A 27,702-nucleotide genomic window follows, 5' to 3' on the forward strand; every position below is an offset into this window, starting at 1 on the left:
GGCGCGCGGCGTTCTGCCCCGCCCCCGGGGCGCGTCACGGCCGTGCCATTGTTATGCAAATAAAAGGGCGGGTAAAAGGCGCGCGCGGGCCGGGGTGCTGCAGAGGCGCGGGGCGCGGGTAACGGAGCAGCGAGCGCAGGAGCGGCGGGGCCGGGGCACAGCGATAGCGGCGGCACCCCCGGCACCCCAGCCCCGGCAGCGGCCGCAGCCGCAGCACCGCCCGCCGCCGCATGCCCGGGCGGGCGCCGCCGTCGCCGTCCATGCGGGGCGGTGGGGCCGAGGCGGCGGCATGAGCCAGAGCGAGGTGTCGCCGTGCGCGGCGCCGCCGCCGCCCCCCAGCCAGCGGGTGTTCCAGGAGGCGGTGCGGCGTGGCAACACCAAGGAGCTCCAGTCGCTGCTGCAGAACATGACGAACTGCGAGTTCAACGTCAACTCCTTCGGGCCCGAGGGGCAGACGGCTCTGCACCAGTCCGTCATCGACGGCAACCTAGAGCTCGTCAAGCTCCTGGTCAAGTTCGGCGCCGACATCCGCCTGGCCAACCGCGACGGCTGGAGCGCCTTGCACATCGCCGCCTTCGGAGGCCACCAGGACATCGTCCTCTATCTGATCACCAAGGCCAAATACTCCGCCGGCGCACGGTGATGCCGGGGCTGGCCCCCACTCCCCCCACCCCCCCCCCCCCCCCCCCCGGCTCCGCTCGCCCGGTGATCCCGGAACCGCTCCCCCGGTGATGCCGGGTCCCCTCCGCCCCGTGCTCCCCCGGCGATGCCGGGGTCCTTCTCCGCTCCCCCGGCCGCCAGAGCTGCTCCCGCCCCCGCCCGGGGGGGGGTTTGGCGAGGATTTGGGGCCCCCACGCAGGACACCGCTTTTACATTTTTAAGTTTTTTTTGTTGTTTGGGTTTTTTTAAGTTTTCCAAGGGTTGTTTCCTGCTGTAACATGGGTTTTTTCATCCATCTACCTCGGCTGCACTCACAGTATTCACGGTTTCAGTTTGACATCTGGGCAGATGCTTTAACAACCCCTGTTCCCTCTCTGCTAATATTTAATCCCCTTCCCCGCCCCCCTCACTCCCATTTAAAGTGTTCTGGCTCAGAAACTAATTCATTTCAACGCCACCCAAAAGCCACCCCGCAGACCCGCACTGGTGCTGGGGTCCCCTCTCTGGTGCCAGCCCCGGCCCCGGGCGCGATGCTCCGTCCATGAGCTGGGGCTCCCGGCCGGCTGTGGCTTCCTGGCGAGGAAGAGCAGGAAAGTCTTCTTCCTCTCCAAGGTTCTCCCAGTGTTTTCCCACCGCTGACTTTTGTTGTCGATTCGACTCCGTTGGAATATGACAGACGTGGTTTTCTCACCCCGATTGCTCCTGGGTTTGGTTGATTTTTGCATTGGGTTTTCTGCTTTGGTTCTTCCTTGGGTGTCTGAAGAAAATCTGTGTCCTCACCCACTCCACGAATCTGTTTAGCACACGTGCGATCCCGAGAAAAGACATTGAGTCCTTGTGGTTTTGTTTGTAAAGGGGGATTAGCAAATCCTGGACTTTTCTTTTTTCTTTAAAAAAAAAAAAAGTGAAATAAACTCTAGAGGCAGAGGATTTGCTTTTGCACAGAAAAGGGGCGCGAGCGCTCTCTGCTGCCTACAGAGATGCTGGAAAACTACTGAAAAGAGTTTGGGAACTTATTTTTTTTTCTTTTGGTGAAACTTGGATAACACTTCTCAATGCAGAATGATTCACTTGATGTATGTACACTCACCCACCTTTTATAGAAGATATATATCCTGCTGTATATATCTTTATAAAGGAAAGGGAGGAAGCAGAGCGAGCCACCTGAAGGTGCATTTTGAAGTGACTGCACGTATAATCGCAAATGCTGCTTTTTTTTTTTATTGCTATGGCACAAGAACATCCACTTGGAAAATGCGGAAAAGTTCAGAAGTCTCCTTTCTCCCACTGGTCTTTCAGCCCTCTTCTTCTCCCTGTCTGCACTAAAGCCATCCACATCACTGCCATCTCCCCACTCTTTCCTCTCTTGCTCCCTGCATCCAAACCATTCTGATTAAAAAAGAGAAAAGAAAATAGCTACCTGCTGGTTTATTGGGGTTGTGTCTTACCTATTTATCATGTCTGTATATATTTGTGGGTGAAGATTGTGAGCCTGGTTTTGTTTGAAGCTGGTGGTGAGTGTTTCAGAAATATGGTTTGGGATATATGCTTTTTTTTTGTTGACTTTTTTCTTTTCCTAGTCTTAAAACTAAAAAAAAAAACAAACCTGTTTTAGAGTCTGCGCTGATTTTTTACCATTGCACTGAATATTCTGCTTTGTTTCTGATGGTTTCACCTGCAGTTGTTTGCATTTTGTTGGGTTTTTTATTTTTGCTCTTTGTCCATTTCAACAATTTGAGATGATTTCAAAAGCTCCAGATTTAAAGAAGGAAAAGAAAAAAAGCCTTTCAGAAGTGTCTACTGTTATTGCTGTAATTTGCAAGGAACTGCTTGGCCGAAGTCTTTCTGTGAGCATGGAAGGGGGTGTTCAGCACTTCCACTGGTGCTTCCGTGCGATAGTTATGGGGTGGGAACAAGACCTTTCCTAGTGAGGTTTTATTGTTGTTACCAGATGGTTGCACATTTTTTTTTACGTAAATGGATTTGCCACAATGAAATGTCATAACATTTATGACATGATATTAAAAAGTGTATTGTAAAGCCGAGTTCTAGATGGATTTTAAAAAAGAAATCTTGGTTATAAACCCAGTCTAAAGGGAGCTCTGTCCAGTGTTGTAAAGACAACATGATGTAATCCATATTTATATTTTTATAAAATACCTATTAAGACTGTGAATTGCTGGGTGAGTTGTTTAAGAAAAGTATTGTTCCTTTACAGCCTCCTGGAGCTTTAGACACGCTGAGATTTTTGGGAAACTGTACGTCGGGGAAGGGGGTTTGCTCTGAAATTGTGAGTTGATGTATTTTTGCATCCCTTTGTATTTTACTGAAAAGCTGCTGCCCTTCCTAGTCCCTAGAGTTTCAATTTTCTATGCAACCCCCACACCCCCGTCTTTCTTGATCCTGAGAAGTAAAAGGGATGCAGATTGATTCAAATTGAAATGAGGGTCCTCCCCACCCCCCTTGTTGGCTCATCGTGCTGCTGACCCTTCACGCCAAAACGGGGAGTACAAGAAAAAAAAAGAGGCAGGTGGGGGAGGCTTTTTTGTGCATGACTGGTTGCCTTCCAGCAGTCATCTTTTTAATTATTATTATTTTTGTAAGAAGAATATATTGATAATGTCAGTGAAATAAGCAGACATTGAAGCTGATGCACAGATTGCTCCAGAAAGGAGTTTTTCTGTAGATTTTTCTTTAGATGCGAATACCTTTTTTAATTATGTTAATTAATGTTAAGAATTTTTAGGCTTATATTGAAGCTGTATGTGGGTCACTATATGATCATTTCTAACTGGATAAAGTCTGTACAGTACAGCATATTCCTGAGTGTATGATATAGATGTGTAGCCCCAGAGTGCGAAATTTATGAATAAATTTTTCATTGATCTTTTTATAAAAAAGAAAACCCAAGGCTCTTTTGTTTGTTCTTTTCCCCACAGCAATGCTGGGTGTTTCCGGTGGTGGGGGCTGGCTGGTGGCAGCCCCAGGTGTCCCTGTGGTGTGAAACCTGCAGCTATTCTGGGTTTGGATGCAGCCCTAGAGGGGGGTGGCTGGGGTGGATCTGAGGGGAAGTGTGGTTCCTCCCCATAGGCTGGAGGAAGTTAACTGGGCTTGGGGCTGTTCTGGTTTGCCCCATCCCAGCATTCAGAAGCTGGTAGAGGGGTGATGACTAAGACCAAGCCCTGGTGCTAGATGGGCATGTGCTGTTTGAGACACTCCTAAAGAAGCTACTTGTCCCCAGAGAGTGAGGGAATGCTCAGCAGCCAGTCCTGGGATGGGGGATTTGGGGCAAATTTTGGGGGCTGCAGCCCTAGCCTGCCTGGCTGAGCACCCTGCAGCTCGGTGTGAACATTCCCAGCTTTTTGATTCCAGCCTGTGCCTCAGCAAGGGTTTGAGGCCCCTCAGGTTGTGGGGCTGGGGTCAGTGGTGTCTTCAGCTGCCCCAAGGAAGGGGCACAGGGTGAGGGTCAGCATGGCCTGTCCATCCCCAAAGGCATCTCTATCCTCTGGAGCAGCTCAGAGTGCAGCAGTGCTGAGCCCGTCTCTGGAGCCTTTACCGGCAGGACCCAGCTGCTCCAGGAAGGGGAAGAGCAGAGGCAGCCCCAGCCCTGTGCCTGTATTGCTGGGCCCTGCCCCGGCTTTGAAGGGTTTTGAAGGCACAGTGCAGGCAAGCCTCCCTCTCTGGCACTACTGGGGGGTCGGATGAGGCTTTTTCTCTATCAGTAATTCTGCCAGCTCTGCAAATGCCTAAATCCAAGGGAAATTCATGCTGTGCTCAGTTTGGGTTTGGGTGTGGGTTCCCAGGGACGCAAGGAGTGACATCCTGTAAATACAGTGTGTGGGGGGCAAACCTGGAGAAAAGGCTCAGTGTGACCTTTCCTGGTTGGCCAAACTCCACTCTAATGTGCCAAACCCTGTGCCATCTGCTGCCAGTGCAGGCCAGTGCCTGGCACAGACACAGCTGGTGTCCCCAGGTGCCCTGGGGACTAGCAGCCACCTGGGCAGCAGCGCAGTGTGGACAGTACAGGCACCGAGTGACCCAGGTGGATTTGAGCAGGAGAAAAAGATGATGCCAGAACCATCAGTCACAGCTTCTGGTCGTCGTGGGGGTCCTTCACAGCAGGGTCCTGCTGCTGACTCCAAACCTGTTGGGGGTGTTGTGAGGTGTGCGCCACTCCCCTCTCCAGCCATGGCACTGTGTGACATTGACCACCAGCCCGTGCCACCAAACCTCACAGCGGTTTCGTTCCTCAGGGCAAACCTGCAGGTGGAAATAATCCCAACCTCATCCCTTTGCTTGGAATGCTGCAAAACCTTGTCCTGGCACCCGCACTGGGATTTCACAGAACTCGGCTTACCTGGCTTGGCTCAGCCCTGCAGCTTCTCACCCTTCACCTTGGCCCAGAGCTCCAGAGACCTAGGCTGGGCCAGCCACCACCTCAAAGGACGAGTTTTTCTGAGGAAATGCAGCATTCCTGTGTGTGGCTCCTCTCCCCACAGTGGTGGGCTCGAGTCTCCAGCAGCCTCTTATTTGGGCAGTCTTCTGGAGCCAAGCCCAGCAAAGCCCCTCTGTGTTCCCCACATGTGACAGCCCTGGCAAAGGAAATGAGCTGAGGGCACAGCTGAACCCCAACCCCAGGGCTGAGCACCCTGGGGAGCAGCTGCCCTGGTGCCAGCTCCTCCCAACGCCCATGGCCACCCCACTTTGCAGCTTTCCCCTACAGAAACTGTCCAAGAAATCTAGGAACTTCAAAGACATTTTCTCCCCTTCTTTTCTTTCCTTTTTTTATTTTTGCTCTAATAACACAAAAATTTTGGATGGTTTGGTAGTGTAAGCACATTCTTCTGGCAGTTTTGCCTGTCCCTGGCTGCACGTCATTGTCTGTGGGCTGCATTACGTAGGTACTGTTGTTCCAAGAGAAACCAAAGCAAGAATTTGAACTTTCAAGTGCTTCCTGCCATTGTCTTTTGCTTTTCTTTGTGCTGCTGACTCCAAACCAGATGGATCGTGCTCTCCTCTGGCTGGGGGGTGATGGGAAGTCAACACAGCCCGGCGGGGTTTGACAGCTTTGTCTTCTCTTCTATTGCCCTTCATCTGTCAAGGCCAGCCATCGGCGCTGAATCAGCCATCGCATATGGATGCGGGGGAAGAGGTGGGATTTTATTTGAATTTCAGGGAGCTTAACACAGTAAGTAATGAATGAGAAAGAAAGACAGCAACCGGGCAAGCAAGAGGGGACCGGCTGTAATCAAAACTCAGGACATTTTAAGTAGATGTTTTGTTGAGCGTTTGCATGACTATGATAATGCCGCAGCTCAATGGTCCAAAGAGGAGTTACCTTTTTTAACAAAAAAAAAAAAAAGAAAAAACAAAAAAAAACCCAATCAACTTCTGTTCAGTGCCAGCGAGGAGCCAGTGGCTCAGGCTGCCCAGCCAGGCTGGCCTCATTTCCAAACTTCAGAATTTTTGCCCCTTCTCAAGGCATTCTCGGCTCCATCCCTGTGGATGGATGGACAGATGGATGGATGGATGGATGGATGGATGGATGGATGGATGGATGGATGGATGGATGGATGGATGGTCAGCAGCACCAGGGTCCTCAGTGCATCATACAGGACAGGACAGCTCATGGTTTCAGCCTGTTTTTGCTGCTGACCCAAATCTGCTGCAGTATTTGGTCCCAAGTCTGGGTGCAGAAGTCCTGTACCCCGTCACCATCCCAGGTCACCCCATTTCTGCAGCATGGAGTCTTTTTTTGCTCTTCTTAGGGTGTACACAAGCTTCATGCACTGCCATGAGGTGAGCATGAGATTTTCAGTGCCATCCCCCATGCCCTGAAATCACTGTCACTCTACAGACTCCCAGGCTTGGAGGATTGTGCAGGCAGCTCCCAGCTCCCAGCACAGTGTAGGTAGCTCCAATTTCCCCTTGGCGCAGCAAGTACCCCCAGGAATGAAGTTGGTCCACTGTGCAGGAAGGAGAAACCTCTTCCCAAAACCTCTGCAGCTGCCGTGTTTCTCTGCCACCACAAGCACCCATCTTAGGGTGCCCAGGGAGAGGCAACCTCTGGGTCTCAGCCTGGGTGGGACAAAGACCTGTAGGTTCAGTGGAATTTTTTGTGTTTGTTTGTTTGGTTGGTTGGTTGGTTTGGTTTTGGTTTGTTTGTATGTTGGGGGGTTTGTTAACAAGTTTCTCTTCCTGAGAATAAATGATCAAGCAGGGCAACATTGTGGTTTGACTGGTTTTGGAGAAGACAGTGGATGGGGTTTGGATCTGAAAGGGTGGAAAGTGCCTGGCTGGAGGGATAGAGGGATGGCAGGGCGCCTGGGGGTATCACTGGTGACCTGGAGGGGTAGAAGAATGCAGGGAGAGGGGCTGGCTGGGAGGGATGAGGAATAGAGGCCTGATGGGATGGATGGGTAAGAGATGGATAGAAGAATGGAGAGAGGCAAAGCTGGACAGCTAGAGAGTAATGATGGGTTTGGGGTTGGTTGGGATAACTATTTTAACTGGAAGCTCCTCATTCAGCCTGACTCCAAGAGTGTTCTGTGGCTGAGAGCAGACCCTGAGGGCAAGCCAAGGAGAGCAGCATCTCCAGCAGCACTGTTGGTAGATTGCAGAACTCAGTCCAGCTGAGGTGGTGGTCTCCTCCCAGCACTTTTTAGGAAGAGGCTCCCCAGAAAGGGAAAATTCCCCAAGCAGCTGCATGTTTATCCCAGTAGGATGGCTATGGCTCGGCTAACCCCTCCTCAGCTGGGCATGGAGGACATGGACACAAGCATGGAGCAGTGGAAGAGTGGGCCCAGTGAGCAGAGCCCTGCAGAGAACTGGCTGGAGGTGACATGGAGAGAGGAGACGTTGGCTGGTCAACACTCGGTGGTTCCACTGTGATGCATTTGGGGGGCAGCTGAGGCTGGGCATTCACAAGAAACCTGAGCAGCACCCTGGGACTGATGCTTTGTGCTCTGAAACATGACAGCACAATGAACAGATCCTGGTGTCAAATCAATCCTGCAACCAAGGAGAACCTCTGCTTGGAAGAAGTGACTCTGCAGCCTCCACTCACCCCAAGACTGTCATCTCTGTTCTTGTCTCCTCCAGGTGAAAAATCCCTTCTCAATCCCGTGCAGTCCCCAGCAATGTTCTCACACATTAATGTAGTTGTACAAACAGGCTCTGAATGTGTGCAGCCTCTAGGGCTGCCCTGGACTAGGCTGATGTCTCAGTGTGGTCACCTCTCCAGCTAGGGCAGGAGCTGGGTGGCAGCTCTCTGGACTCCTGATTTCCTTTAATTATGCCTAAACCATTCAGTCATCCAGTGGCTGGAGGGCTTTTCCTGGAGTGGGTGGGGAAGCTGGAGGCACCGGCTGCAGTGTGACCTGAGGATTTCCCCGAGTGCCCCATCCCATGGCCAGTTTGCCCCTTGGAGAGGATTACTGGATTTCCAGCAGCCCACCATCCTTGGGGAGCTGACTGATGCTGCGACACTTACTGGGTCTCTTGCTGGAGGCTTCGGAGGTCACAGATGGGGGGACCCCAAACCAGCCTCAGGGTCCTGGGGCACCTGGTGGCCTGAGGAAACTGGGCTTTGGGTACAGGAAGGTACTGGTTCAACACACCCTGCCTGCCTGTGCCCAGGAGCTGGGGAGCATAGGGCAGCCTTGGCCTCGTGCCACAGTACCAGGATCAGGCCTCGGCCCCGGCACAGTGCCCAGACAGGGAGCCTATCCCCAGTGGGTCCTCACATTTGTCCTTGCTCACATTCACAGCTACGGTGACAACTCTGAGCCACCCCCGTCCCATTTTCCACTCACTGCTCCCCCTCATTCAAAGCCTCTGTCCTTTTAAGCTATTTTTTTCCCTCCTATTCATTTCCCGGACGCCTCGATCCTTTTCTCCTGCCTAGCCCCTCTCCTGAGCAGCTGCTATGCTAATAAGCATGAGGCAGAAAAGGGAGCGAGCCTTTGCAGGGCTGGGGAGGAGAGAAAGACCCCAGAACCCTCCAAATGCTAAATAAATGCAAGGCTGGAGCAGCATCCCAGAACAAAGAGGCCTGGCCTCCCCCCTCTCTTCCCCTCTTCCCAATTCCACCACCTTTTCACATTCAAATCCATTAAACAGCGAGCAGAAAGACTCTGAGTATTCATAACATTGCATTAAAGAGAAAGCCCCGTGGTCCCTCTCCATCGGGGCCGGGTGGAGAGACGGGATCTCCATCCCCTCTGGGCTGGGAATCACCCGGCTCAGGCCCCTGGGCTAGGCAGAGGGAAGACAAAAGTCTCTGGCACCTCACAGGGGGAATAGTTGCCTCTCACCTGAGATCCAGGGTTCTTCCCCACATAGCACTCTTGGGCTTCTCCAGTGGGATGGAGCTCCTGGCTCCTACAGGCAGCTGATGGGGGCTGCACTGGAGCCTGAGGTGCAGCAGGATGGGGGCCCCCACATCTCCTCCCCACTGGCAGTGCTGGGGAGTGCTACAGCAATGACAGGGCAATGGGGACACCCAGATTTGAGGGTGGGCTGAAGGTCTCCCCCAGGCAGGGGCAGCTCTCTTGAACCCAGTGCTGGGTGAGGAAGGAGAGTGCTCCTGCCAGGCCAGGCACAGCTGAGGGTGCTGTGATGGTGCCCACCAGCCCCTGAGCAATGACCAGCCACTGCTGTCTCACCATGGCTGGTGCCTTCCCAGCACAGCAGGTGCCTTGGGCTGATAACAGAGATCCCTTATACTAAAACTGATCATTTCATACCCACTGTGCCTATATTGCCCTAAAGTCAGAGCAGCTTTCTGGTGCAAAGACCATGGATCTCATTCCCTGAGCAGGAGGAGGCAGGGATAGAGACGGATGTGCGGTGGGCTCCCCATCAACTGCTGAGGCTGGTGGTGGGATGCCTGAAAGGATGGGACTCTTCTCTGGAGGAAAAACAGGTAGGCATTTTCTTCTTCTGCCTTCTGGGATGGAAATGGACACTCACCTCCAGGAAGGATTTCATGCTCTTCTCAGGGACTAAGATTCTGCTGGAATCACAGAACTCCAGGGGATTGGGCTTTTAGTATTAAATACTGAAAATCTTTTGAATTCATGGATTTAACATGTTAGGAATGAATGATTCCAGGTGGACAATGGAGACCATGATTGTTAACTGTGGTGTTCAGGAGGCAGCAGCACCTGGGACCCTCCTGCACAGCTTGGTTGGGGTGAGATCCAACTCTGACCATGGGGGTCAATCTGAGGTGGTACCTGGGTTCCACAGTGGAAGAAGGGGAAGGACGGTAGGACAAAGGGCTTCCCTAAACTCATTTTACTGCTTGTGATGTCCTGGCATGTCCTTCCTGGCTTCTGCCCCAGGTTCTGGAGCCATCCCAGGTGTCCTGGGCACCCTGAAGTGTCTCAGCTGACACAGTGCTTTCTTTTGGTGCCTGAATTCTGCTCTGCACCAGTACAATGAGGAGTTTGGAAGGTGATCAAGGCTGCCCTGACAGGCCACCTCCAGGGACTAACCCATATCCCACCCTGGGCTCCTACATTCATGTTTACCTGGGCTCCATCCTGACCCCTGCAGGTGCTGCACAGATTTGGGGTGCATGAGGGACCAGACCAGCAAAAGATCTAGGTCAGAAAATGGTGAGAGGCGGGATAACCCTCAGGAAACTGAAAATTATGTTAACCACTACATGGGACACAGGAGCTCAGACCCCTGTCCCTGCATGTCCCAGGCTCTGTGAGTAGTGCCTGGAGTGTGCCCCTGCATGGGATCCCTGGCTCCCTGAGCTGCTCCTCACTGTGGGGTCCCTGAGCTGTCTTCACAGGTGAGGTCTTGGGCCTGTAGGACTTGGCTGACCCACCCCATACCTGCTTCCCAATGCAGACCACCCAGCTCCTCAGGCCAGGGAGAATCTTATTCATTCTGGGCTGGACTCCATGAGGGATGCATTCCCCCAGAAATCAGCTCTCTGGAGTGTCAGCAGGGACCCCAAGAAGTTTCTGAGAACAAGCTCCCCCTATCTCATGAAGGAAACCAGCTCTAGCCAGGAGTCAGCCTTGAATTCCCAGTTCAATGGAGAGGATCCCTCCAATGGGGAACTTGTGTGCAAACTACAGATTGATTCAGTTAATCAGAAACAGGTGGGGGCTGTGCTGCTCCAGCTTCCATGGAGTATCCTTGGGCAGAGACAGTGGTCAACTGTCACACACCACTTTGACCAGGGAATTCACTTCTACCTGTGCCTCACCTGAGGCAGGACATAAAGGGTTGACCTGGCATGGAAAGACATGGAAGGCCTCAGATGCTGCCAACACTACAGTGTGCTCTGGAGTGACTCTCCATGTGTTTCTCCACGGATCAGTGACAGGTTGCCATGGTCCACCATCGCCCTTGGGGACCCCTCATTCCCAGTGTGACCCTGAGCCCATCTCGCTCTGCTCCCTTCCTCTCCTCCTCTCTCCAGCCCATCCTGAGGACCAGCCCTAGCAGGGAATGCACCTGCCCCAGACCCGCCCCCAGAGAAGCCCCTTTTGCCTCCGGACCTGCATGGGAGGAGTGCATGGGAGGTCCTGGGAGGTGCTGAGAAGGACAGGGAAAGCTGTGGGGTTTTAGGAGATCTTCTAAGAAACAACACTGTTAACGAGCACTGGGGCACCACCATCTCTGCTGTCAAGGCTGTGGCTGGAAGTGCCCCAGCTCCTCTCTAGGTCTAATAGACCCCACCCTGCTGCAGGTTACAGCCTTCCTCTGAGCTCCAAAGCCTCCAGCCCTGCAGGATGAGGCAAATAGCTCTGCTGAGGCGAGGGCTGGGAACGTCTCAGAGACACAAATCGCCCCACATTGCTCCCAGACTGCTCCAAGGGCTGCCCCAGCTGCCTCCTCATCCTTGTGGGACTGGCTGGGGACATTGTGTCCTGAGCTAGACAAGCTGACTCAGGGGAACTGCAAGCACCGCAATGCTACTGTCTTCCATCGTGGCTGCACCTCGAGGGGTGCGGTGGAACCACCCTGGGCAGGTCTACCTGCGTCAGCAGGTGGGACAGGAGTCCGGGGCGTCCCTCCGAGGGGTTGGCCGGGGAGAAAGGTCCCTGCTTAGCAATGCAGGAATGCAGGTCGGCTTGAATGCAGCGGAGGCGGGTCTGATCTGGTGCCCCACTAAGCCTCCATTCTTTCCCAGCCGGTGCATCTTGTATTCAGGCTGCCTGCTCCTAAGCAGAGCGTCTTTAATCCTTCCCTTGTCTCCTCCATTCCCTTTCAGGCCTTTAGCCAATGGGAAGGGGATGAGCAGCTCTCTGCAGGAAGGAAATTAAAAGCGAGGAGGAGGGTAGGGAGGAGGAGAGCGCGGGGAGGGGGACTTGGAAGAGGAGACAATCCTGGAGTGGAGATGCCAGTCATCGGGGTCTCAATAGCCCCATTCACCCTGCCCAGCCACACAGAAAATCAGGGTCACCAGGATCCATGCCCTGCCTGGAGACAACTGTTGCTTTATTCTTTTTAATTGCTGGAAAACGCAGAAAAGTTCACTTGTGTGTGTGGCTGGCTCCGGTGGGGGCTGAGCCGGGGGGCGCGGGCCGCGGAGGGGCGGGAGGGACGGGGTAGAGCCCGACCCGCAGTGAAAAGGACACAAAAAGCAGACGCACGTGAGGATGGAGGCTGCGACCCGGCGCGGCGGAGGAGCATCTGCGCTGCCGGGCAGCCGAGCGGTGGCTCGGGCACGGGGCGAGCGCCGGAACGGGGACAGGGCGGCATCGCCCTCCGGGCATGCATGGAAAGGGTTCCCGGGGTTTTGGGGTGGAGGGGCCAGACAGGGAAAAGCCGTGCGGACAGACACGTGTGAGCAGATGTGTCTCCACATCTCCGGGCACGGAGAAGCCTGGTCGATGCTTCTGGCTGGAGACACATAGACCAAGCAGGTCAGAGCACACATGGGACACCGAGTGGCACACCGACATCCAACCCGAGGGTGCTGACACAGCCCCCAGATGGACACAGGGCTGTGCCATCTCCACTTTGAGATGCTGCTACAAGTGCTGCTCCAGTCAGGTGGAGGTTCCACCTCTGCGCCTGTACAGCCATACCCAGGGGATGTCTCAGAGAGTAGCTCCGGGGAACCAGCTACTCCAGCTGCCCTCTCAATCTACCATCCATCCCTTTTGCGATCCCATGTGCCCAGATGTGGCTGAGCACCAGTCTTGACACACAGGCCATCACAGGCTGTTGCCACTCACCAGCAATCCTGCACCAGCAGCTTGGCAGCTGCCCTCTAGCTCTGATGGGTGCTGAGTGCCAGGGGACACACTGGGAGAGGACACAAGTCGCTGGGCCAAAGATGGAGCCAGTCCCATCCTGCTTTCATCAGGGACATCTCTGTGCACCCTCCCCCCAGCCTCCTGTGAGCATGGAGTGATTTGAGTGTGTTGCAGCCCTCAGCTTTGGGTTACACTTCTCTTCCCGGTCCAGCCTTGTCTCCCTTTGCTCTGCCCTTTGCTAACATTCTACTTTTCTTTGTGAGGAGCATCAGAGATGTGCTCCCAAGCACTCCATGACTCACGGGACACAAGGCAGTGTCTTCTGAGGTTTCCCTGATAACCATGTCTTCTTGCAAGTCATAGAATTCCTGACTGGTTTGGGTTGGAAGGGACCTTAAAGCTCGTCCAGTTCCATGCCCCTGCCATGGGCAGGAACACATACCACTATCCCAGGGTGCTCCAAGCCCTTTCCAACTTGGCCTTGGATACTTCCAGGAATGGGGCAGTCACAACCCCTCTGTGCCACCTGTGCCAGGGCCTTCCCACCCTCACAGGGAACAATTTCTTTCTAATATCTAATATAAATCTCTCCTCTTTTAGTTTAAAATAGTTGCCTCTTGTCCTGTCACTATCTGCTCGTGTAAAAAGTCACTCTCCCTGTCTTTGACAAACCTGCTCTAAATACAGCCTTCCCCGGTGCCCATCGCTGCCCGGACGCGGGAAAGAGGCTCAGGGGAACCCTCCCCTTGCCCGTGACTGCGGCACGGCCAGAGCGGGGCTGTCATTCCTTACCGCCGGCTGCCATCTAGTGATGGAGGAACCGGCGTAGCGGGGACCCCGCGTGGGCACACAGGGGAGGGGTCTCCGGCTTGGGGGCTGGAGTCCAAGGTTTTGCTGCGCCGCCGGGGATGCTCCTCTAGAGAGAGTAGACGGGGCGAGGAGGAGTGAGGGCTACCGACGGCATCTGTGGCGCAAGTCTGGGTCTACCTCGCGCTCCCGACACAGCGGGATGTGCAAGAAGATCTCTTTGTGGAAATGTCCAGGCTGTCCCTGCCAGGACCACCGCTATCTCGCAGCCCCGTGCCCGAGCAGCATCACCTGCTGGTCCTTATCCAAGGGTCCGTCAGTGACTGCGGGGGAGTGGAGGGTGAAAGTCCGGCTGACTTCTGCCAGTGTGCCACCAGCTCTGGCCCTTCTCCACAAATATTGGGCCGTGGCCACCTGGAGAGGGGCTCTTGCCCTTTGCTCTGTTTGCAGTTTCCCTCGGGCTGTTTGGTTTCTGTTAATCATCCTATGAAGGCAAACACTGCTGGGAAGGATTGAGGATGACCCAGCATTTCCCGCTCCTCCTGTCCCAGGGACCCTCGACTATGGGATGGGTCACACCCAGCCGGATCCTGGATGTTTGCCACCGGCTTGGCACTGCCTGGAAGGGTCCAAAAGGGGAGCAGGGGGGGATCAGGCTCCATTCCCTATGGACACTGATTAGATAGCTTGGGGTAAGCACTGGGCATCCCTCAGTCCTCTCCTCACCACAGGGTCAGGTGGTCCATCAGGTCTGGGGCTCTTCCTAGGATGACAGAGAAAGAATATGAATCCCAACACAGAATAAAGGAGAAAGACAGCTCCTGGCCCCATGGTGTAGGAACGGGCGAGAGTGAGGAGCTTGGCCTGGTGTGGCTGGGACAGTTCTCCACTCCTGCACCCCACACAGCTCCCTGCAAAGGGAGTGGTGCTCCCCGAGCCGTACACCCCACCTCCCCCGGCAGCCCCCCCGCAGGCTGGCTGGTCCCGCTGGCCCTGGTCTGAAGGTCACAGAGCTGCACAGTGGGGGCAGTGCAGAGTCCGGGATCCGACTGGAGTGCTGAGGCTCAGCAGCACTCCGAAGCCACCAGTCATGATTATCTGGGGTCTCCTTTCCTTTATCTTCATTGTGGCTCGTGGAACCCCCATCGGAGACCAGGATGAAGATGTCCAAGTGCAGGAGAATTTTGAGGCTGAGCGGGTAATGGCAGCTTGTGGTTCCTTTAATTCTGGGGACAAAAGGGATGGGGTGAACTTTCATTTTCCTCCAGAAAGAAGGGCAATAATGCCCATGGCCATGCCAGGCTGCGCCGGACAGGCATTGGCAGTGTGGCACTCCCTGGGTGCCACTCAGAAGGTGCCAGCCTCTGGGGTGGCCTCATCTTGACAAATCCCAAGCAGGGTGGCTGCAGTTCGAGTGCCAGGGCAGATGAGTCCTGTGGAATGTCTGTGGTTCAGCATGCAGGATTTCTGTGGGATGCAGGCTGCCTGGGAGATCCCCCACAACACGCCCTGTCCCCTGCCAGGCTTCATACAGCCCTGCATGTGTGCTGAGGTCTGGGTCTCACTGGTAAACATGGGAGGACGTCAGCCTGATGCCTCCAGCCCTGCCTCGTCATCAGGGAATCAAGGAAAATTCTGCTCAGTGCTGAGACACTTCCCAAATCCTGCAGCAGCTCTGGCCTCAGCACCTTGCATCATCACCTCCCAGTTTCTCACTGGGTCAGGAATACTTAAACTCTGCACAAAACCAGGTGATATCCCACCTTGGAGGAGGGCTCATGGTGCAGATATCTCTCTCTTCTCCCTGTAGATGTATGGGAAATGGTTCGACATTGCCATTGGCACGACTTGCAAATGGATGAAGAACTACAAGGAGAAGTTCAGCATGGGCACACTGGTGCTGGGCCCTGGCCCCAGCACTGACCAAATCAGCACTACCAGCACCAGGCTGAGGTACAGGGCACTGCCGGGAGCACTGCTGGAGGTGCTTGAGCCTCCTCCAAAACCACCCCATCCAGGGGTGCCCCCTTCCCCAGAGGCTGTAACCCAGGGGTTACTTGCTCTGCCTGGAATTCAAGCCCTGAGGGGGGGATGGATTTGGCTCAAATACCTGATGCCTGGGGCAGCACAGTGTCAGGGGTCCTGCACCATGGCCTTGGTGCTCCAGACATGATTTTCGTGCCATAACCAGGGAAAACAATCCCTCCAAGTAGCTGATTGTTTTCTTCCTCTCTCCAGGCAAGGTAACTGCACACAAGTCTCAGGGGAGTACCAGAAAACCAGCATCCCTGGCAAATACACCTACTACAACTCCAGTGAGTTGGGGTGAGGCATGGCTGGGAGATGGGGACCAGCTCTAGGGACAGCTGGCAGAGGTGGAAGGGGTTCAGAAGAGCAGGGCTCAGAGGCTACTCCACAGTTTTTGTCATTTCTAGCCAAAGTATGGAGTAAAGCTGCAGGGAAAGGGCTGTTTGAGCACTGTCCCTGCATAGCCACAGGATGATGAAATGTTGTAGCACTTGTCCACAGGGTCTCAAGCTGGGACAGGGACCAGCCACACTTCAGGAGTATTAGTGGTATCTCAGCTGTTCACAGCTCTTGGTTTCTAATCCCCTCAGACAGACGAGCCTAAAGGGAGTCATGGCTGTATCTGAGTCTGCTTCCCAAAAATCATGGTTTTTTAATTAGGTGCCTGATTTCAGCCCCCAGGGACTGTCCTACACTGTTCCATCTCACCATTAGGGGCAGGAATGACATCCCTGTGTGTCTGTCTCACCCAGAATGGCATGTGTCTATCCAGTCCTATGTGCTCCGTACCAACTATGAAGAATATGCCGTCATTTTGATGAAGAAGAAAAGCAGTTTTGGTCCAAGCACCACCTTGAAGCTGTATGGTATGTCTGGCCATGGCACTTGAGGGCAAGCAGGCATTAGGGTGGACCAGGACAGCTCAAAAACACCACCCAAGGGTCTCTCAGCTCCTTTGGCCTTAAGGGACCTGACCACGGGCTTTGGAAATGGTGGCTTGGACCAGCTCATCTTTGGCATGGCAGAGGTGGAGTCTCATGGCTCCATGAGAGCCACATCAGGCACTGAACATCCAAAACAGCATGGTGTTTGGGATGAAGGTGGTGATATCTGCTTAGAGGAAACCCAGCCCTGAAGTGGCAGGAGATGCTGTCTTCCATTATTAAGAAACATTAAACCCACTATGTCCAAGCCCTTGGTCAAGGCTGGTCAAGAACAACAGGCTGCCCAGGGAAGTGGTGACATCACTGTGTCTGGAAAGGTTCAAAAAACATGTAGATGTGGAGCTTAGGGACATGTTTTAGGGTGGACACAGCAGTGCTGGGACAATGGTTGAGCTTGATCTTTGCTTCCCTGATTCTATGCTGGGAAGGACCAGGAGGCAGGTGTTGCACCTGCCTGCAGCCACCTGAGCTCAGTGGGTGCTTGGGGGCTGTGCTCCCACACCAACCCTGCTCACAGCCCATTCTCTTTCCCAGGGAGGAGTCCGGAGCTGCGGGAGGACCTCATTGAGTCTTTCCATCAGCTGGCTCTTGAGATGGGCGTCCCTGAAGACTCCATCTTCGTCCTGGCCAACAGAGGTAACCTCCTATGGGGCATGTGCCTCTCCTGCTGCCAGAACGCTCCAGCTGCTCCTTCTGGGTCTGCCAAACTGGGGAGATGGGGGATGGTCAGGAAGGAGGGAGGAGAGACAAATGCTTTGGTAGCATGGGATGAAAAGGAAATAAAGCCATGTATCAGTCAGGATTCCACCAGAGAAATCAGCTTCCAGTCAGATAGGTCCGTGCTGGACTGTCAGGTCAATGCAGCCACACCACTGTACTGGGATGAGGGCATGGGACCCTTTTGTCTGGTCCCCAGGCTGGGTGCTGCCAGCACCTGGGAGGCTCCTTGCTCAGTCTGGGGTTCAGAAGGGACTAGCATGATGGAGGGTGTGTGTGTGGAGGGGGTGTGTAGGATTCTGGGGGGACCTAGGGAGGAGTGGGGATTTTAGGGAGATGGAGGGAGGTATGGCCATTTTAGGATGGTGCTTCTGTGAGTGGGAGGTGGAAAGAAGAAAGAGGGGAAGAACATTGGGTGGAAGTGGGAGGGTGTCCCCTTGCCCAGGGTCCTGCATGTGCACAGTTCTGGACTCACTGAGGCAAGTTTGTCAGGACCACCTCTCCTCTCACACTGCTCATCTTCTCTCCTGCTCTTGGGCCAGGTGAATGTGTTACTCAGGAGACTGAAAATGTTCCCCAGGTGAGTAGGCCAGCTGGGACCTTCTGAAGTGGATCAAGGCCAGAGACATCCCTTCCAAGTCAAATTCACTGGAGATCAGGTGTCCAGGAAGAAGGCTCCATGGGCAGGACATGTTTGGACAGTGGCTCCACTGACCATTCTGGGAATTGCTCTTCTACCTCTGCTTATGGGCTTTACCTGCAAGGATAAGGGCTAGGCAGGTGCATGCTGCAAGGGGAGGGTCCTGGTGGCCAGATAGGCGCAAGAGCTTATTTCCAAGTGGAAGCCTTTTCCTACTCTGATTTTTTCACATTGTGAAGGTTGCTGGTGTTTCCTCGTTCCTTGCCTGTCTGTGTGTGTCCCAGCCAGGGAGGCCCCTTCTCCAGGGATGGGGAAGCTTAGCACCCACTGGTCCTTCAACTTCCGTCAGCACCTCCCAGCCTCTCAGGGCTGAGCATTGAAAGATTTTCCATGGGGAATGGGACTTACATAGGAGAAACAACTCAGTTGACTCCAGAGCAGGTAACATCATTGAGGCACATCCCCAGCATGGGGCATGACATGGGCACTTTGGGTGTCTTAATCCACAACCTGGGATTGTGGACCCCACCCTGGAAGAGCACAGGGCTGGGAAGATCATGAGGTGTGGAGGGATCACAGCCTGCAGACCCAAGATCAGTGACTGGAGATGCGCTGGGAGCACAGAGGAGGGTTGAAACCTGAGATGCCTCTGACACAGCCCACCCTGAGGTGGGCAGCAGGTAGGGACTGATGGCAGCTCTGTGCTTCCTTACTGATGCAGAGGGCACGGAGAGCAGTCCTGCCCCTGGAGGAGGGCTCAGCCGCAGGACCCCTGCCCACTTACACTGGCAGTAAGGAAGGTAGGTCCTAGGGAGGGAGGCTGCATTGGGACCTCCCTGGCCTGCACTCCCATTTACCTGTGACCCACGGTGTGCTGGTCCACAGACTCATGCCGACTGAGCCGGGACCCAGGGCCCTGCAGCGGGATGCTCTCCCGCTTCTTCTACAACTCCTCCTCCATGGCCTGTGAAACTTTCCTCTACGGAGGCTGTCTGGGCAATGGCAACAACTTCTACTCAGAAAAGGAGTGCCTGCAGGCATGTCGGACTGAGGGTGAGAATGCTGGCTGGGCCAGGGTAGCCGAAATGCCTTTGCTGAGACATCACAAAGGATCTGAGCATTTCCTTGAATGTCTGGCATCCATGTGGGAGGTGTGGGTGTCCCTGGAGCCCCTGCCTCATGCAGCTTCTGTCCCTGCAGCTGCCTGCAGGCTGCCCATTGTCCCAGGTCCCTGCCAGGCACTGGTGACACGCTGGGCCTTCGATGCAGCCCATGGCAAGTGCATCACTTTCAGCTATGGGGGCTGCAAAGGCAATGGGAACAAGTTCTACTCGGAGAAGGAGTGCAAGGAGTACTGCGGGGCTTCTCAGCTGGCAGGTATTCCTCTTGGCCCCCCACCCCAAGGCAGCAGCCTGCACCACCTCCTGTCCTGCACTGGGTCTGCCTGGGGTGGGGACAGGGCTGTCCTGGTCCTGGATGGATTTGTCTTGAATCTGGATGGGTCAAGGATGAGTCCCTCGTCAGCCTGGAATGGGTTTGTCATGTGTTCAGCATCAGTCTGGCTCTGGAATGGGTCTGGGTTGGTTTTGCGCTCTGCCTGCAATGCATCATTCTGGGTCGGGATGGGTGTGTCCTTGGGCTGGGATAGGTTTGTCATGGGTCCGTGATGGGTGTGGGATGGTTTTGTGCTGTGCCTAGGAGGGATCTGTCCTGGGTGGGGAATATGGCCATTAACCCACAGACAGTATGGCACAGCAAGGCTGGGCAGGCTGCAGACATGCTGAGGCCATGACTGAACTTCAGTGTGATCTCGATGAGAGGGGGAACAACCCCTGGCAGGTTGGGGTGCAGTGAGGAGCAGGGGAGGCAACAGCCCCTGGGCTGAAAGATTTGGGGGTGCAGGAACCAACTAAGGACCAACCCAGGGCCCTCTCGGGGGTGTGACACCTGCTAGGCCCCCCAGCTCCAGCCAGTGAGGGGGTTTCCATACTGAACCTTCTTGGGAGACGCAACAGGTACCACTCAGCCATAAGCGAAAGTGATGACCAGGTTGTGAGGAGTGTGCCAGAAAAAATCTTCATGCAGAGAGTCTTGAGTGACTGAGTGATCTTCCGCCATATCCAGCCCTGGGTGAGCTTGTTCCCAGGAGGACAGGAGCTGGGGACTTGGCCTGATCCCAGGGATGGGAGATGGAGCCTGTCTTAGGGCAGAACCCATCTTTTATAATCCCTGCCAGCAATATAAAGTACATTAACGCCACCATGTGGGACAGAAAGTGCAGGACAGCATGGATATGCAGAGATGGTCTAGGCTGCTACCCTCATCCATCACGGGTGGCATGGACAAAGCAGGAAGCAGCATTCATCATCTGTTGCTTCAGGGTGATGAAGGATCTGGGGGGGTCTGTCCATCACCTGCTGTGTCTCTTCACTTGCAGAGGACGAGGAGTTCCTGCATCTCTCAAACTGATGCAGGCAGAGGATCAGGGCTGGCACCCATCACCAGGGTCCTGCAGGATGGTGCTGGCAGCTGTGGCAGCACAGGAGATTCCTCCAGCAGTAAATGTCTCTCATGTGTCCAAAGAGCCCAGTGTCAATCCTCAAGCTGGTGGGAAGTGGGGTGGGGGGGGCGCAGGAGGGGCAGGGGATGCTGTGGGGTCCTCTCTGGCCTCCCTGATGGATGTCCCCACCTCTGTGGGGTTACTGGGTTCTCCCCACTGAGCTTCTGCCCCTTCCTGAGGCCACTGTCCTCTGCCCACACAGGGCCAGGTGGCCGGGGGGGGGGGCACCGAGAGGTACAGGGATCCCACTGGATGGGGTCTAGCTCCCATTTCCAGGGAATCGAGGTGGGCTGCCTGGAAGGGGACAGGAAGGGACAAGCGTCTGCTCCTCCCTACAGGTGAATGATTGCAGCTGACTTAGGGTCACGGTGGGACCGTAGAGACCCGAGGGGGGGGGAATCACGGGGGGTTATATGGGGTTCGCAGCATGGGATTACAGGTGTCAGAGAGGAGCCTGAAGGGGTTATGAGTGGCACAGGAAAATGGGGCTGGCACAGGAGCAGATGGCAGGTTATGACAGTCCCAGGGGGCATAGGGGTCCCAGGAAGGGATCAGAGGTGTTTTGAGGGTGGTCTCCTAGGGATACTGCGGTGACCTCCTGAGGGATTATGGGGGTCACGGGTGGGGGGCTGTGAAGCTGGCAAGAGGGGATTGCGTGAGTCTTGGGGGGCTGCGGGGTCCCAGGAGGGCATGACCAGGGTTATGAGGGTCACCCTGCAGGGGTCTTGGGCGGTTTGGGCTGCAGTCGGCCTTCGAGGAGGTCACGGGGGGCGGTTCCGGGGCGGGGGTGGTCTCCGCGGCGACCGCGCACCGCGCCCTTCTGTCCCCCGCCGGCCGCCGTACCCGCGCCGCGAGTGTCCCGGCCCCCCGCGGTGAGGCGGAAGAGCCAATATGGCGGCGGCGGGAGCCCCGTGCCGCTTCTGCTCCCTACGCCGTGCCTCCGGCACCGGCCCCCTGTGGGGCTGAGCGGCCCGGCCCCACCGCCCCGCGCCGGACCCCGGCACCGGCTCCACCGCTTCGCGCCGGGACATACCCCGATAGTGCACCCCCTTCCCGCCGCAGCTTCCTCCTGCCGGGCTGGGCCCGCACACCTCCGCCCCGCATGGCTGGGCCGGCTCCGCCGCAGCCCTGAGCCGCCCCGTGCCTCCGCCGCGGCCGCCCGGCCCCTGAGCCCCCGCTCGGCCTGTTCGCGGCGGTGCAGGTGCGGGACCACGAAGATGTTCTCGGCCCTGAAGAAGCTGGTGGGCTCGGACCAGGCTGCGGTCCGCGACAAAAACATCCCTGCGGGGTTGCAGTCCATGAACCAGGCGCTGCAGAGGAGGTTCGCCAAGGGAGTCCAGTATAACAGTGAGTCGGAGCGCTGGGGCGGGCCAGCCCGGGAGGAGGCGGGCGGCCCTGTCTGGTGCCCCGTGGGATACCCGGGGACCTCAGAGGGGATGGGAGTGCGTGAGCTTTCTTTGTGCTGGTTGGTGCTTTTATCCGTATTCGCTCAAAGCCAAGTTTGGAAATGAATGTTGGAGCTCGTGGGAGGAGTGAGGGATGGGAAACTTTTATGTTTTGGTGCAGGACTCGCGACCCGCGGTGCAGCAGCGTTCCTGAGCGCTGCCTGCCGGCTGTGGCACAGGAGAGAGCGCTTGGTGCATCAATTTGTGTCAGTTCGAGCATTAAGAGGGTAACTTCCCTGAGTGCGTGGGTGACCTTCCCTGCAGCGCAGGATAATGGTGTATAATTAAGCTGTAGTAGTTGTATGGTAAGAGACTATTAAAAAGCTCAACTTTGCCAGGCTTTAGTAAAAGGTGGATGGCGAATACCCCTGTGTACCCTTGGTCCATCATTTCATTCTGGCTCTCTTTTCTGCAACTGATACATTTACTCTTTTCTCGAGGAGCATTTTCAGAATTCTTTTCCTCTCAGTGTTGAGGCCTAGGGCTGCATTTTTCTTTTCCAGCTCAGTAAAAGTGATTTTAATACAGTGTTTCAGGAGGGCATTGCAAGTATGTGAAATACAGGGGCTGCAGTTATGTCATTCCTGCTGAAAATAGAGCTGGTTCCAGAGAGCACTGTGAGTACCACCTCATCTGTGTGGATCCAGGCAGGCAAGGGAGGCAGATTGCAGAAGGCTCAGTGATTGGCAGGTGGGAAAGAGACTTGATTTGTAAATGTAGCACTGGATAATTTCTGCGAAGGCACACATGTTGGAGGAACAGAGCTTCTGTTGTATCTTGGTCTGAAACAGCAATAGAGAAGTTACACTTTGGGTTTTGGGATTTTTTTTTTATTTTAATATTATGGCTGTTGGCTGTGCTTTGGGACTGAGGTTTCAAAGTGCTCTGATTTACAAGAGAGCATTTGGTGCCTTTATCCATAGCACATCTGTAGATATGCCAGTGCTGTTTAATTTATAAAATTAGTGTCTTAACAAGCAGTCCTGAATTTAAAAAGCAGCAGTGTGATTGTTGAAACTGGATTTCCAATGAAAGATGGGGGTTAGGATGAAAGTGCTGCCTTGGAACACAGCACTACGCCCTTAAATATGTACTAGAGATCTGCTGGTCTCAGACTGTTGGCTTGTGCAGAGGTTTCGTGTGGCCACAGCCCAGAAGACCTGTGTGCTGCACAGACAGCTGAGTGCAGGAGATCAGGTAGCTAATACCAGCTTGTGAATTATATAAGAGCCAGGAGCTGACTTCTCAGGTGGGAGGTTTGTGCTGCAGACAGAAGGGGTCAGCTGCATCCTGCTGGCACAGGATGGGTCCAGCTCTGCTCCGTGACAAGTGCATCGTGCCAGACCTGTGGATGGGCACCAGCCATCCAATGGCCATTTGCGCAAAGCCAAAAATGCTTAACTGTAGCTTCACTTCTTTTTGTCTCATTAGTGAAATCCTCAGGAAAGGTTTTTGGTTTGTGCTCTGTCTTAGCAGGATTTGTATTGTAGTTACTGCTTTCGAGCTGAAAACTGCAGCTTTCTGTCACTGCCTTAAAGCAAGCTTTCCAATCTCCATAGCAACTCTTCCCAGCATCAGTGTTATATAATATTTATAGGAGATACAGGCTGGCTTACAAAAGGGCTTCCAGGTACCCCCCTATAGCCAAGGCACTGGGGAGATGGGGAACGTTCCAGCATGGTGAGGCAGTCTCAGTTGAAGGTGGGCTGTGAAGGAATGTCATTACAAGGGCCATTGCTCAGGAAGGGCAGCACTGCAAATCCTGTGCATTGCCAATTCTCCTTTCTTGGCAAATTCCTGATACTCAGCAGAGGAGTGCAGGATGTGGTTTGGAGCCACCATTAGCACAAAGATCTTTATAGCTCCTCTGTTTCCCTGAAACTGCCTAAGCCTAAACCAGAGGGCGCTATGATTTGTTTTACAGAAATATTTCTTTGCTGCATCAGATCCTGAATGAAACCTGTTTCCTTCCCAGAAATATAGTGTGCTGAGAATTCCTTGGGTTGTTCACTGATGAAGCAGGCTGGGACACAGGCCTTGTACTTGGCTCTGGTTGTCTCCCTGGGCTCAGAGCAGCTCTTGCTGTGCCCCGCAGCTCTCAGGTACATTTTGTAACAGATAGCCCTGTGTTTGTGGTGATACTAAGGCTGTGGGGTGTTCTAATGGCACTGATGATTACAGACTCTGGGTAGAATAGAGCACTAAGTTGAACCCAAATGATTTGTTTTGATGGTCCCTCTCTGACACAGTCAACTTTTCAATAGGGAGAGCATTGCATGGTGGGAAGGTTTAGATTTCTAATGAAATTGTGATAGCAGAGACCAGTACCAGCCTTTTGCAGCAATCATATCCTTTTCTTGGGACATCCTATTGTAAAACAAAAGCACTTCCATAATGCATTCCAGCACACACACAGTCTATACCATCTGCATGAAGCTGGTGTGGTTCACATCCAGTTAACACCAGAGCTCCCTGAGCACTCAGAAAGCACAGAGCTGAAAATGGTGTGGGTCTGTGCCATGTCTTTCATTCCATTCCATGGCTGGAATGTTTATAAAGGATCATGATTCCAGGGGTGGGGAGCCAGTCTTTGTGAAAACTCGTTCTTGTTTTTGTGCTTGGGATACCCTGAATCAGGTGTGCTGCATGGCTGTTCCAAAGGCTGTACTGGCCCTGTGAGGCAGCATGGCAAGAGCAAGTAAAAGGAAGTGGCTCTCATGCCCTTTGGCAGCAGTACTTGTTTGAACAAATTACAAGAGCAGTTGCAGAATGTTATTTTGAGCACCAGGGTGCTCAAATGTGACCATTTATGTAGGGCAGTGATGGGCAAACAATGGTCCTGGGATTTGCTGATCAGGGACAGGAACAAAAGACACGGAGGTGCTAAATGTTCATCCATTCTATTCCCCAGACATGGAACCCTTGCTCTGGGCTTTATATACTGCTTCCAGCGTGTCACTTGACAAATCCCTCTGCTGTGTGTGCCTAGAGCACAAGCTGAACAGTCAGAGGTGCTGGGACACTAAAGACAGTAGCTCCAAGAATTCCCCCCACTCCCTCTCCTTATTAATTTTTCTGCCTAACCTATTCCGTATAAGACAAAACTTAAATAATACCATGTATCTTTTTAGTAAGCATTATAGTCCTTATTTCTTTTGTGTTGCTTTGGAGTTGTAGTTCCTAGACTCATTGTTCAGTATTTTCATTCAGCACAACTGCCAAAAGGAAGGCTTCTCCTCTTCCTGCTACTTCCCTCCTTCTCTTGTTTTCTCCTATGGCTGACACAAGTGCTTGTGCAGCATGTGCCAGCCCTGCTTTGCCTGCTGCTGGCCTGTGCCTATGGGAAGTGTGCTTGAGGGGCGTCTGCAGAGCAGGTGGTGCTGCTTTTGGCAGCAGAACAAGCTTAAGGCATTTCAAGTGAAATCCCAAAGACTTTAATGAGGGGGAAGTTATGACCCTTTCCATGGGGTTATTATTTTCAGGATCTTTGCTGCAGAGTCCTGGAGGAATGTGGGCAAATCTGGGAATTCCTGGTTTCTAGTTCTTAGTTGGTCTCAGACCTCTTCTCTGGGCTTGTATCCTTTGCTGCTCTGCTTTCATTTCCCCATCTGGAGAATGAAAATCCCTCTGGTTTTCCTGATGCAATGACAATATGAATAAAGTGATTTGTTTATTTTTTTGCTTGCCTCTTGATCCGTTCCCCATTCCTACCCTTCTTCTCACAGATAATTCTCCCGCCTTTGCTACAAACCTCTGGCTGTTTGCAGTAAGTACTGATTTTACATCAAATCAAATAAGGCAACAGTTTTACTTAATGCTGTTAATCTCGCCTATAATTACCGTTCCTTTTTCAGCTACAGCCCAGGCCTATGATACACCAGCCTGGTTGTGCTTGGAAGCTCACTCAGGCCTTCCTGCCTTGCAGGTGTCTGTCACTGAGCACACCTCTCAAATACAGACTTTGGACCCAAAGTCCTAAATATAGACTTTCCTAGAAGCAGTTTGTGTCGCCTGCCTTCTTCCTGTTCTGTTTTTGAAGACTTTTTCTTTCTTCAGGAAAAGAGTCAGTGAGAAGTTGTACACTCTGTAGGAGAAGAGAGATCCTAATGGAGAGTGCTGGAGCTGGAAGGCACTCTTGGACCTGCTCAGACTGAGCGTGTGGTGCCACAAGCACCTTGCACTGATCTAAACGTGAGCTGATTAGGGAAGGGGGGGAGATTCACTCCTACTGTGCTTCCCATGTGCTGCTCACGCTGGTCATTGAACTGAGCACTGGAGCTAGAGGAGAAAACAGAAAATGGATAATTTTGTGGTTATTTCTCAGCCAGTTCAGTTTCTTGATCCAGTTCCATGTTTAATCACATAAAAAATGGTCTTAGCATGAGGAAAGACTGTCCCTCTTGGGAAGAGCTCACAACTATATAATCTGATAATGATCCTGAAAGTGCACCTTGAAAGCAGCCTGACTGTTTAAGGAAAGCTCTGTTTGTCCCCTAAAACTCGCTGTTTTAGTATCTCATGCTGCATTGGGGGGGGCGGGGGGGGGGAGGGGTTAGGGGGGTATGAATTTGAACATTTTAGGGCAGGCAGTGAGAGCATTTGGAAAGGTTTGGGTTTCAAAGGGAACAAATGGAATCTCATTCTGCCTATGCCGTGGACAGGCTTCATGATTCCAGAAAATCAAGGGGATTTTCTGTTGTTTTACAATCTGTAAGTAGAAAACAGTCACACACAAGGTGCCAAGAAATGCAGGAACTGTTTGTTGGGTCTGCAGAGATGCCCTGGGATCTTTAAGTGAAGTCAGCCTATAAATACTGTATTCATTTTTGCCTTTATTATCCTGGTGCAGTAAGTAACTTTGAAAAAGAAATAAACATCTCTGAAAAAGAATAAACCTCTGTGTACTACAAAAAAAGCACAGTGGAACTGCGGCAGTAGACGGAATTCCTCCACAGACTTCATGTGCTTTATCTTCAAGACGACCTCTTCAGCTCTTCTCTGAAATGCCTGCAGCAGCTCCTGAACTGCAGCAGAAGGCAGCCTTCTGTCTCAGATCTCCTTTCCCAAGTGATGATGCACAGCCTGATGCTAATCACCTGACTGCCATTAGATGTCTGTGAGGTGGCCCATTTTCCAGGGGATCATAGCTCCAAATCAAAACACAAGAATAAAAATTCAGTTTGGTAAGCTTATGTTTTCCAGTAATCATGTGGTTGCCAGTAAAAACAAAGACAGCATTAAAAAAAAAATTCCACAATGTAACAGAAAATCTAGAAATTAATAGGTAGTCTTTTCAGAAGGAACAAGATAACATTTGAATTGACTCTGGAAAGTTCATGCTATCAACTGCTACAATCTTTGATATTTTGGACACTTGCTTTCCTTGGAAGAGTTTGAAAGAGTTTCTGCCTAAACTGAAGCAACCAACACAAGGGCCTGGTGTCAGGAGGTTGTAGCCAGCTGAGGGTCAGCCTCCTCTACCAAGTAAAAGTAACAGGAGAGTCAAGTTGCATATGCGGAGGTTTAGATTGGCTATTAGGGGAAATTTCTTCACAGAAAGGGCTGTTCAGCCCTGTCACAGGCTGCTCAGGGCAGTGGTGGAGTCCCCAACCCTGGAGGGATTTAAAAACCACGTAGATGTGGCATCTGGGGACATGGTTTGCTGGTA

The 27,702-nt window shown here is 53.3% G+C and overlaps 3 protein-coding genes across 3 annotated transcripts in view; all 3 read left to right on the forward strand.

Annotated features, from left to right (window-relative positions):
- Window positions 1-289: 289 nt before the first annotated feature.
- Window positions 290-643, forward strand: NRARP (NOTCH regulated ankyrin repeat protein). Its single transcript, XM_062505853.1, has one exon. The coding sequence runs from the start codon at window positions 290-292 to the stop codon at window positions 641-643; it is 354 nt and encodes a 117-aa protein (XP_062361837.1).
- Window positions 644-14,790: 14,147 nt separating this feature from the next.
- On the forward strand, window positions 14,791-20,498 carry AMBP (alpha-1-microglobulin/bikunin precursor). The gene is made up of 10 exons (XM_062505824.1): window positions 14,791-14,898; window positions 15,511-15,653; window positions 15,939-16,015; window positions 16,481-16,594; window positions 17,207-17,308; window positions 17,932-17,969; window positions 18,751-18,829; window positions 18,915-19,082; window positions 19,230-19,406; window positions 20,467-20,498. Exons 1-10 carry the CDS (start codon window positions 14,791-14,793, stop codon window positions 20,496-20,498), a joined length of 1,038 nt encoding a protein of 345 aa, XP_062361808.1.
- Window positions 20,499-21,545: 1,047 nt separating this feature from the next.
- The window catches only part of RABL6 (RAB, member RAS oncogene family like 6), a 52,330-nt gene continuing 46,173 nt past the window's right edge, over window positions 21,546-27,702 (forward strand). The window contains exon 1 of the mRNA XM_062505722.1: window positions 21,546-21,936. Coding sequence (XP_062361706.1) covers window positions 21,807-21,936 — 130 coding nt within the window. The 5' untranslated portion in view covers window positions 21,546-21,806. The remainder of the gene's footprint in view (window positions 21,937-27,702) is intronic.

This window comes from Cinclus cinclus, chromosome 19, assembly GCF_963662255.1.
Source record: "Cinclus cinclus chromosome 19, bCinCin1.1, whole genome shotgun sequence".
NCBI classification, from domain to species: Eukaryota; Metazoa; Chordata; class Aves; order Passeriformes; family Cinclidae; genus Cinclus; species Cinclus cinclus.

Excerpts from the sequence above, each read along its gene's own strand:
- NRARP (XM_062505853.1), top strand. The coding sequence starts at position 290 with ATGAGCCAGAGCGAGGTGTCGCCGTGCGCGGCGCCGCCGCCGCCCCCC.
- AMBP (XM_062505824.1), top strand. The coding sequence starts at position 14,791 with ATGATTATCTGGGGTCTCCTTTCCTTTATCTTCATTGTGGCTCGTGGA. Across the intron at positions 16,016-16,480 it reads ATACACCTACTACAACTCCA|AATGGCATGTGTCTATCCAG; the intron begins GTGAGTTGGGGT and ends TGTCTCACCCAG. Across the intron at positions 17,970-18,750 it reads AGACTGAAAATGTTCCCCAG|AGGGCACGGAGAGCAGTCCT; the intron begins GTGAGTAGGCCA and ends TTACTGATGCAG.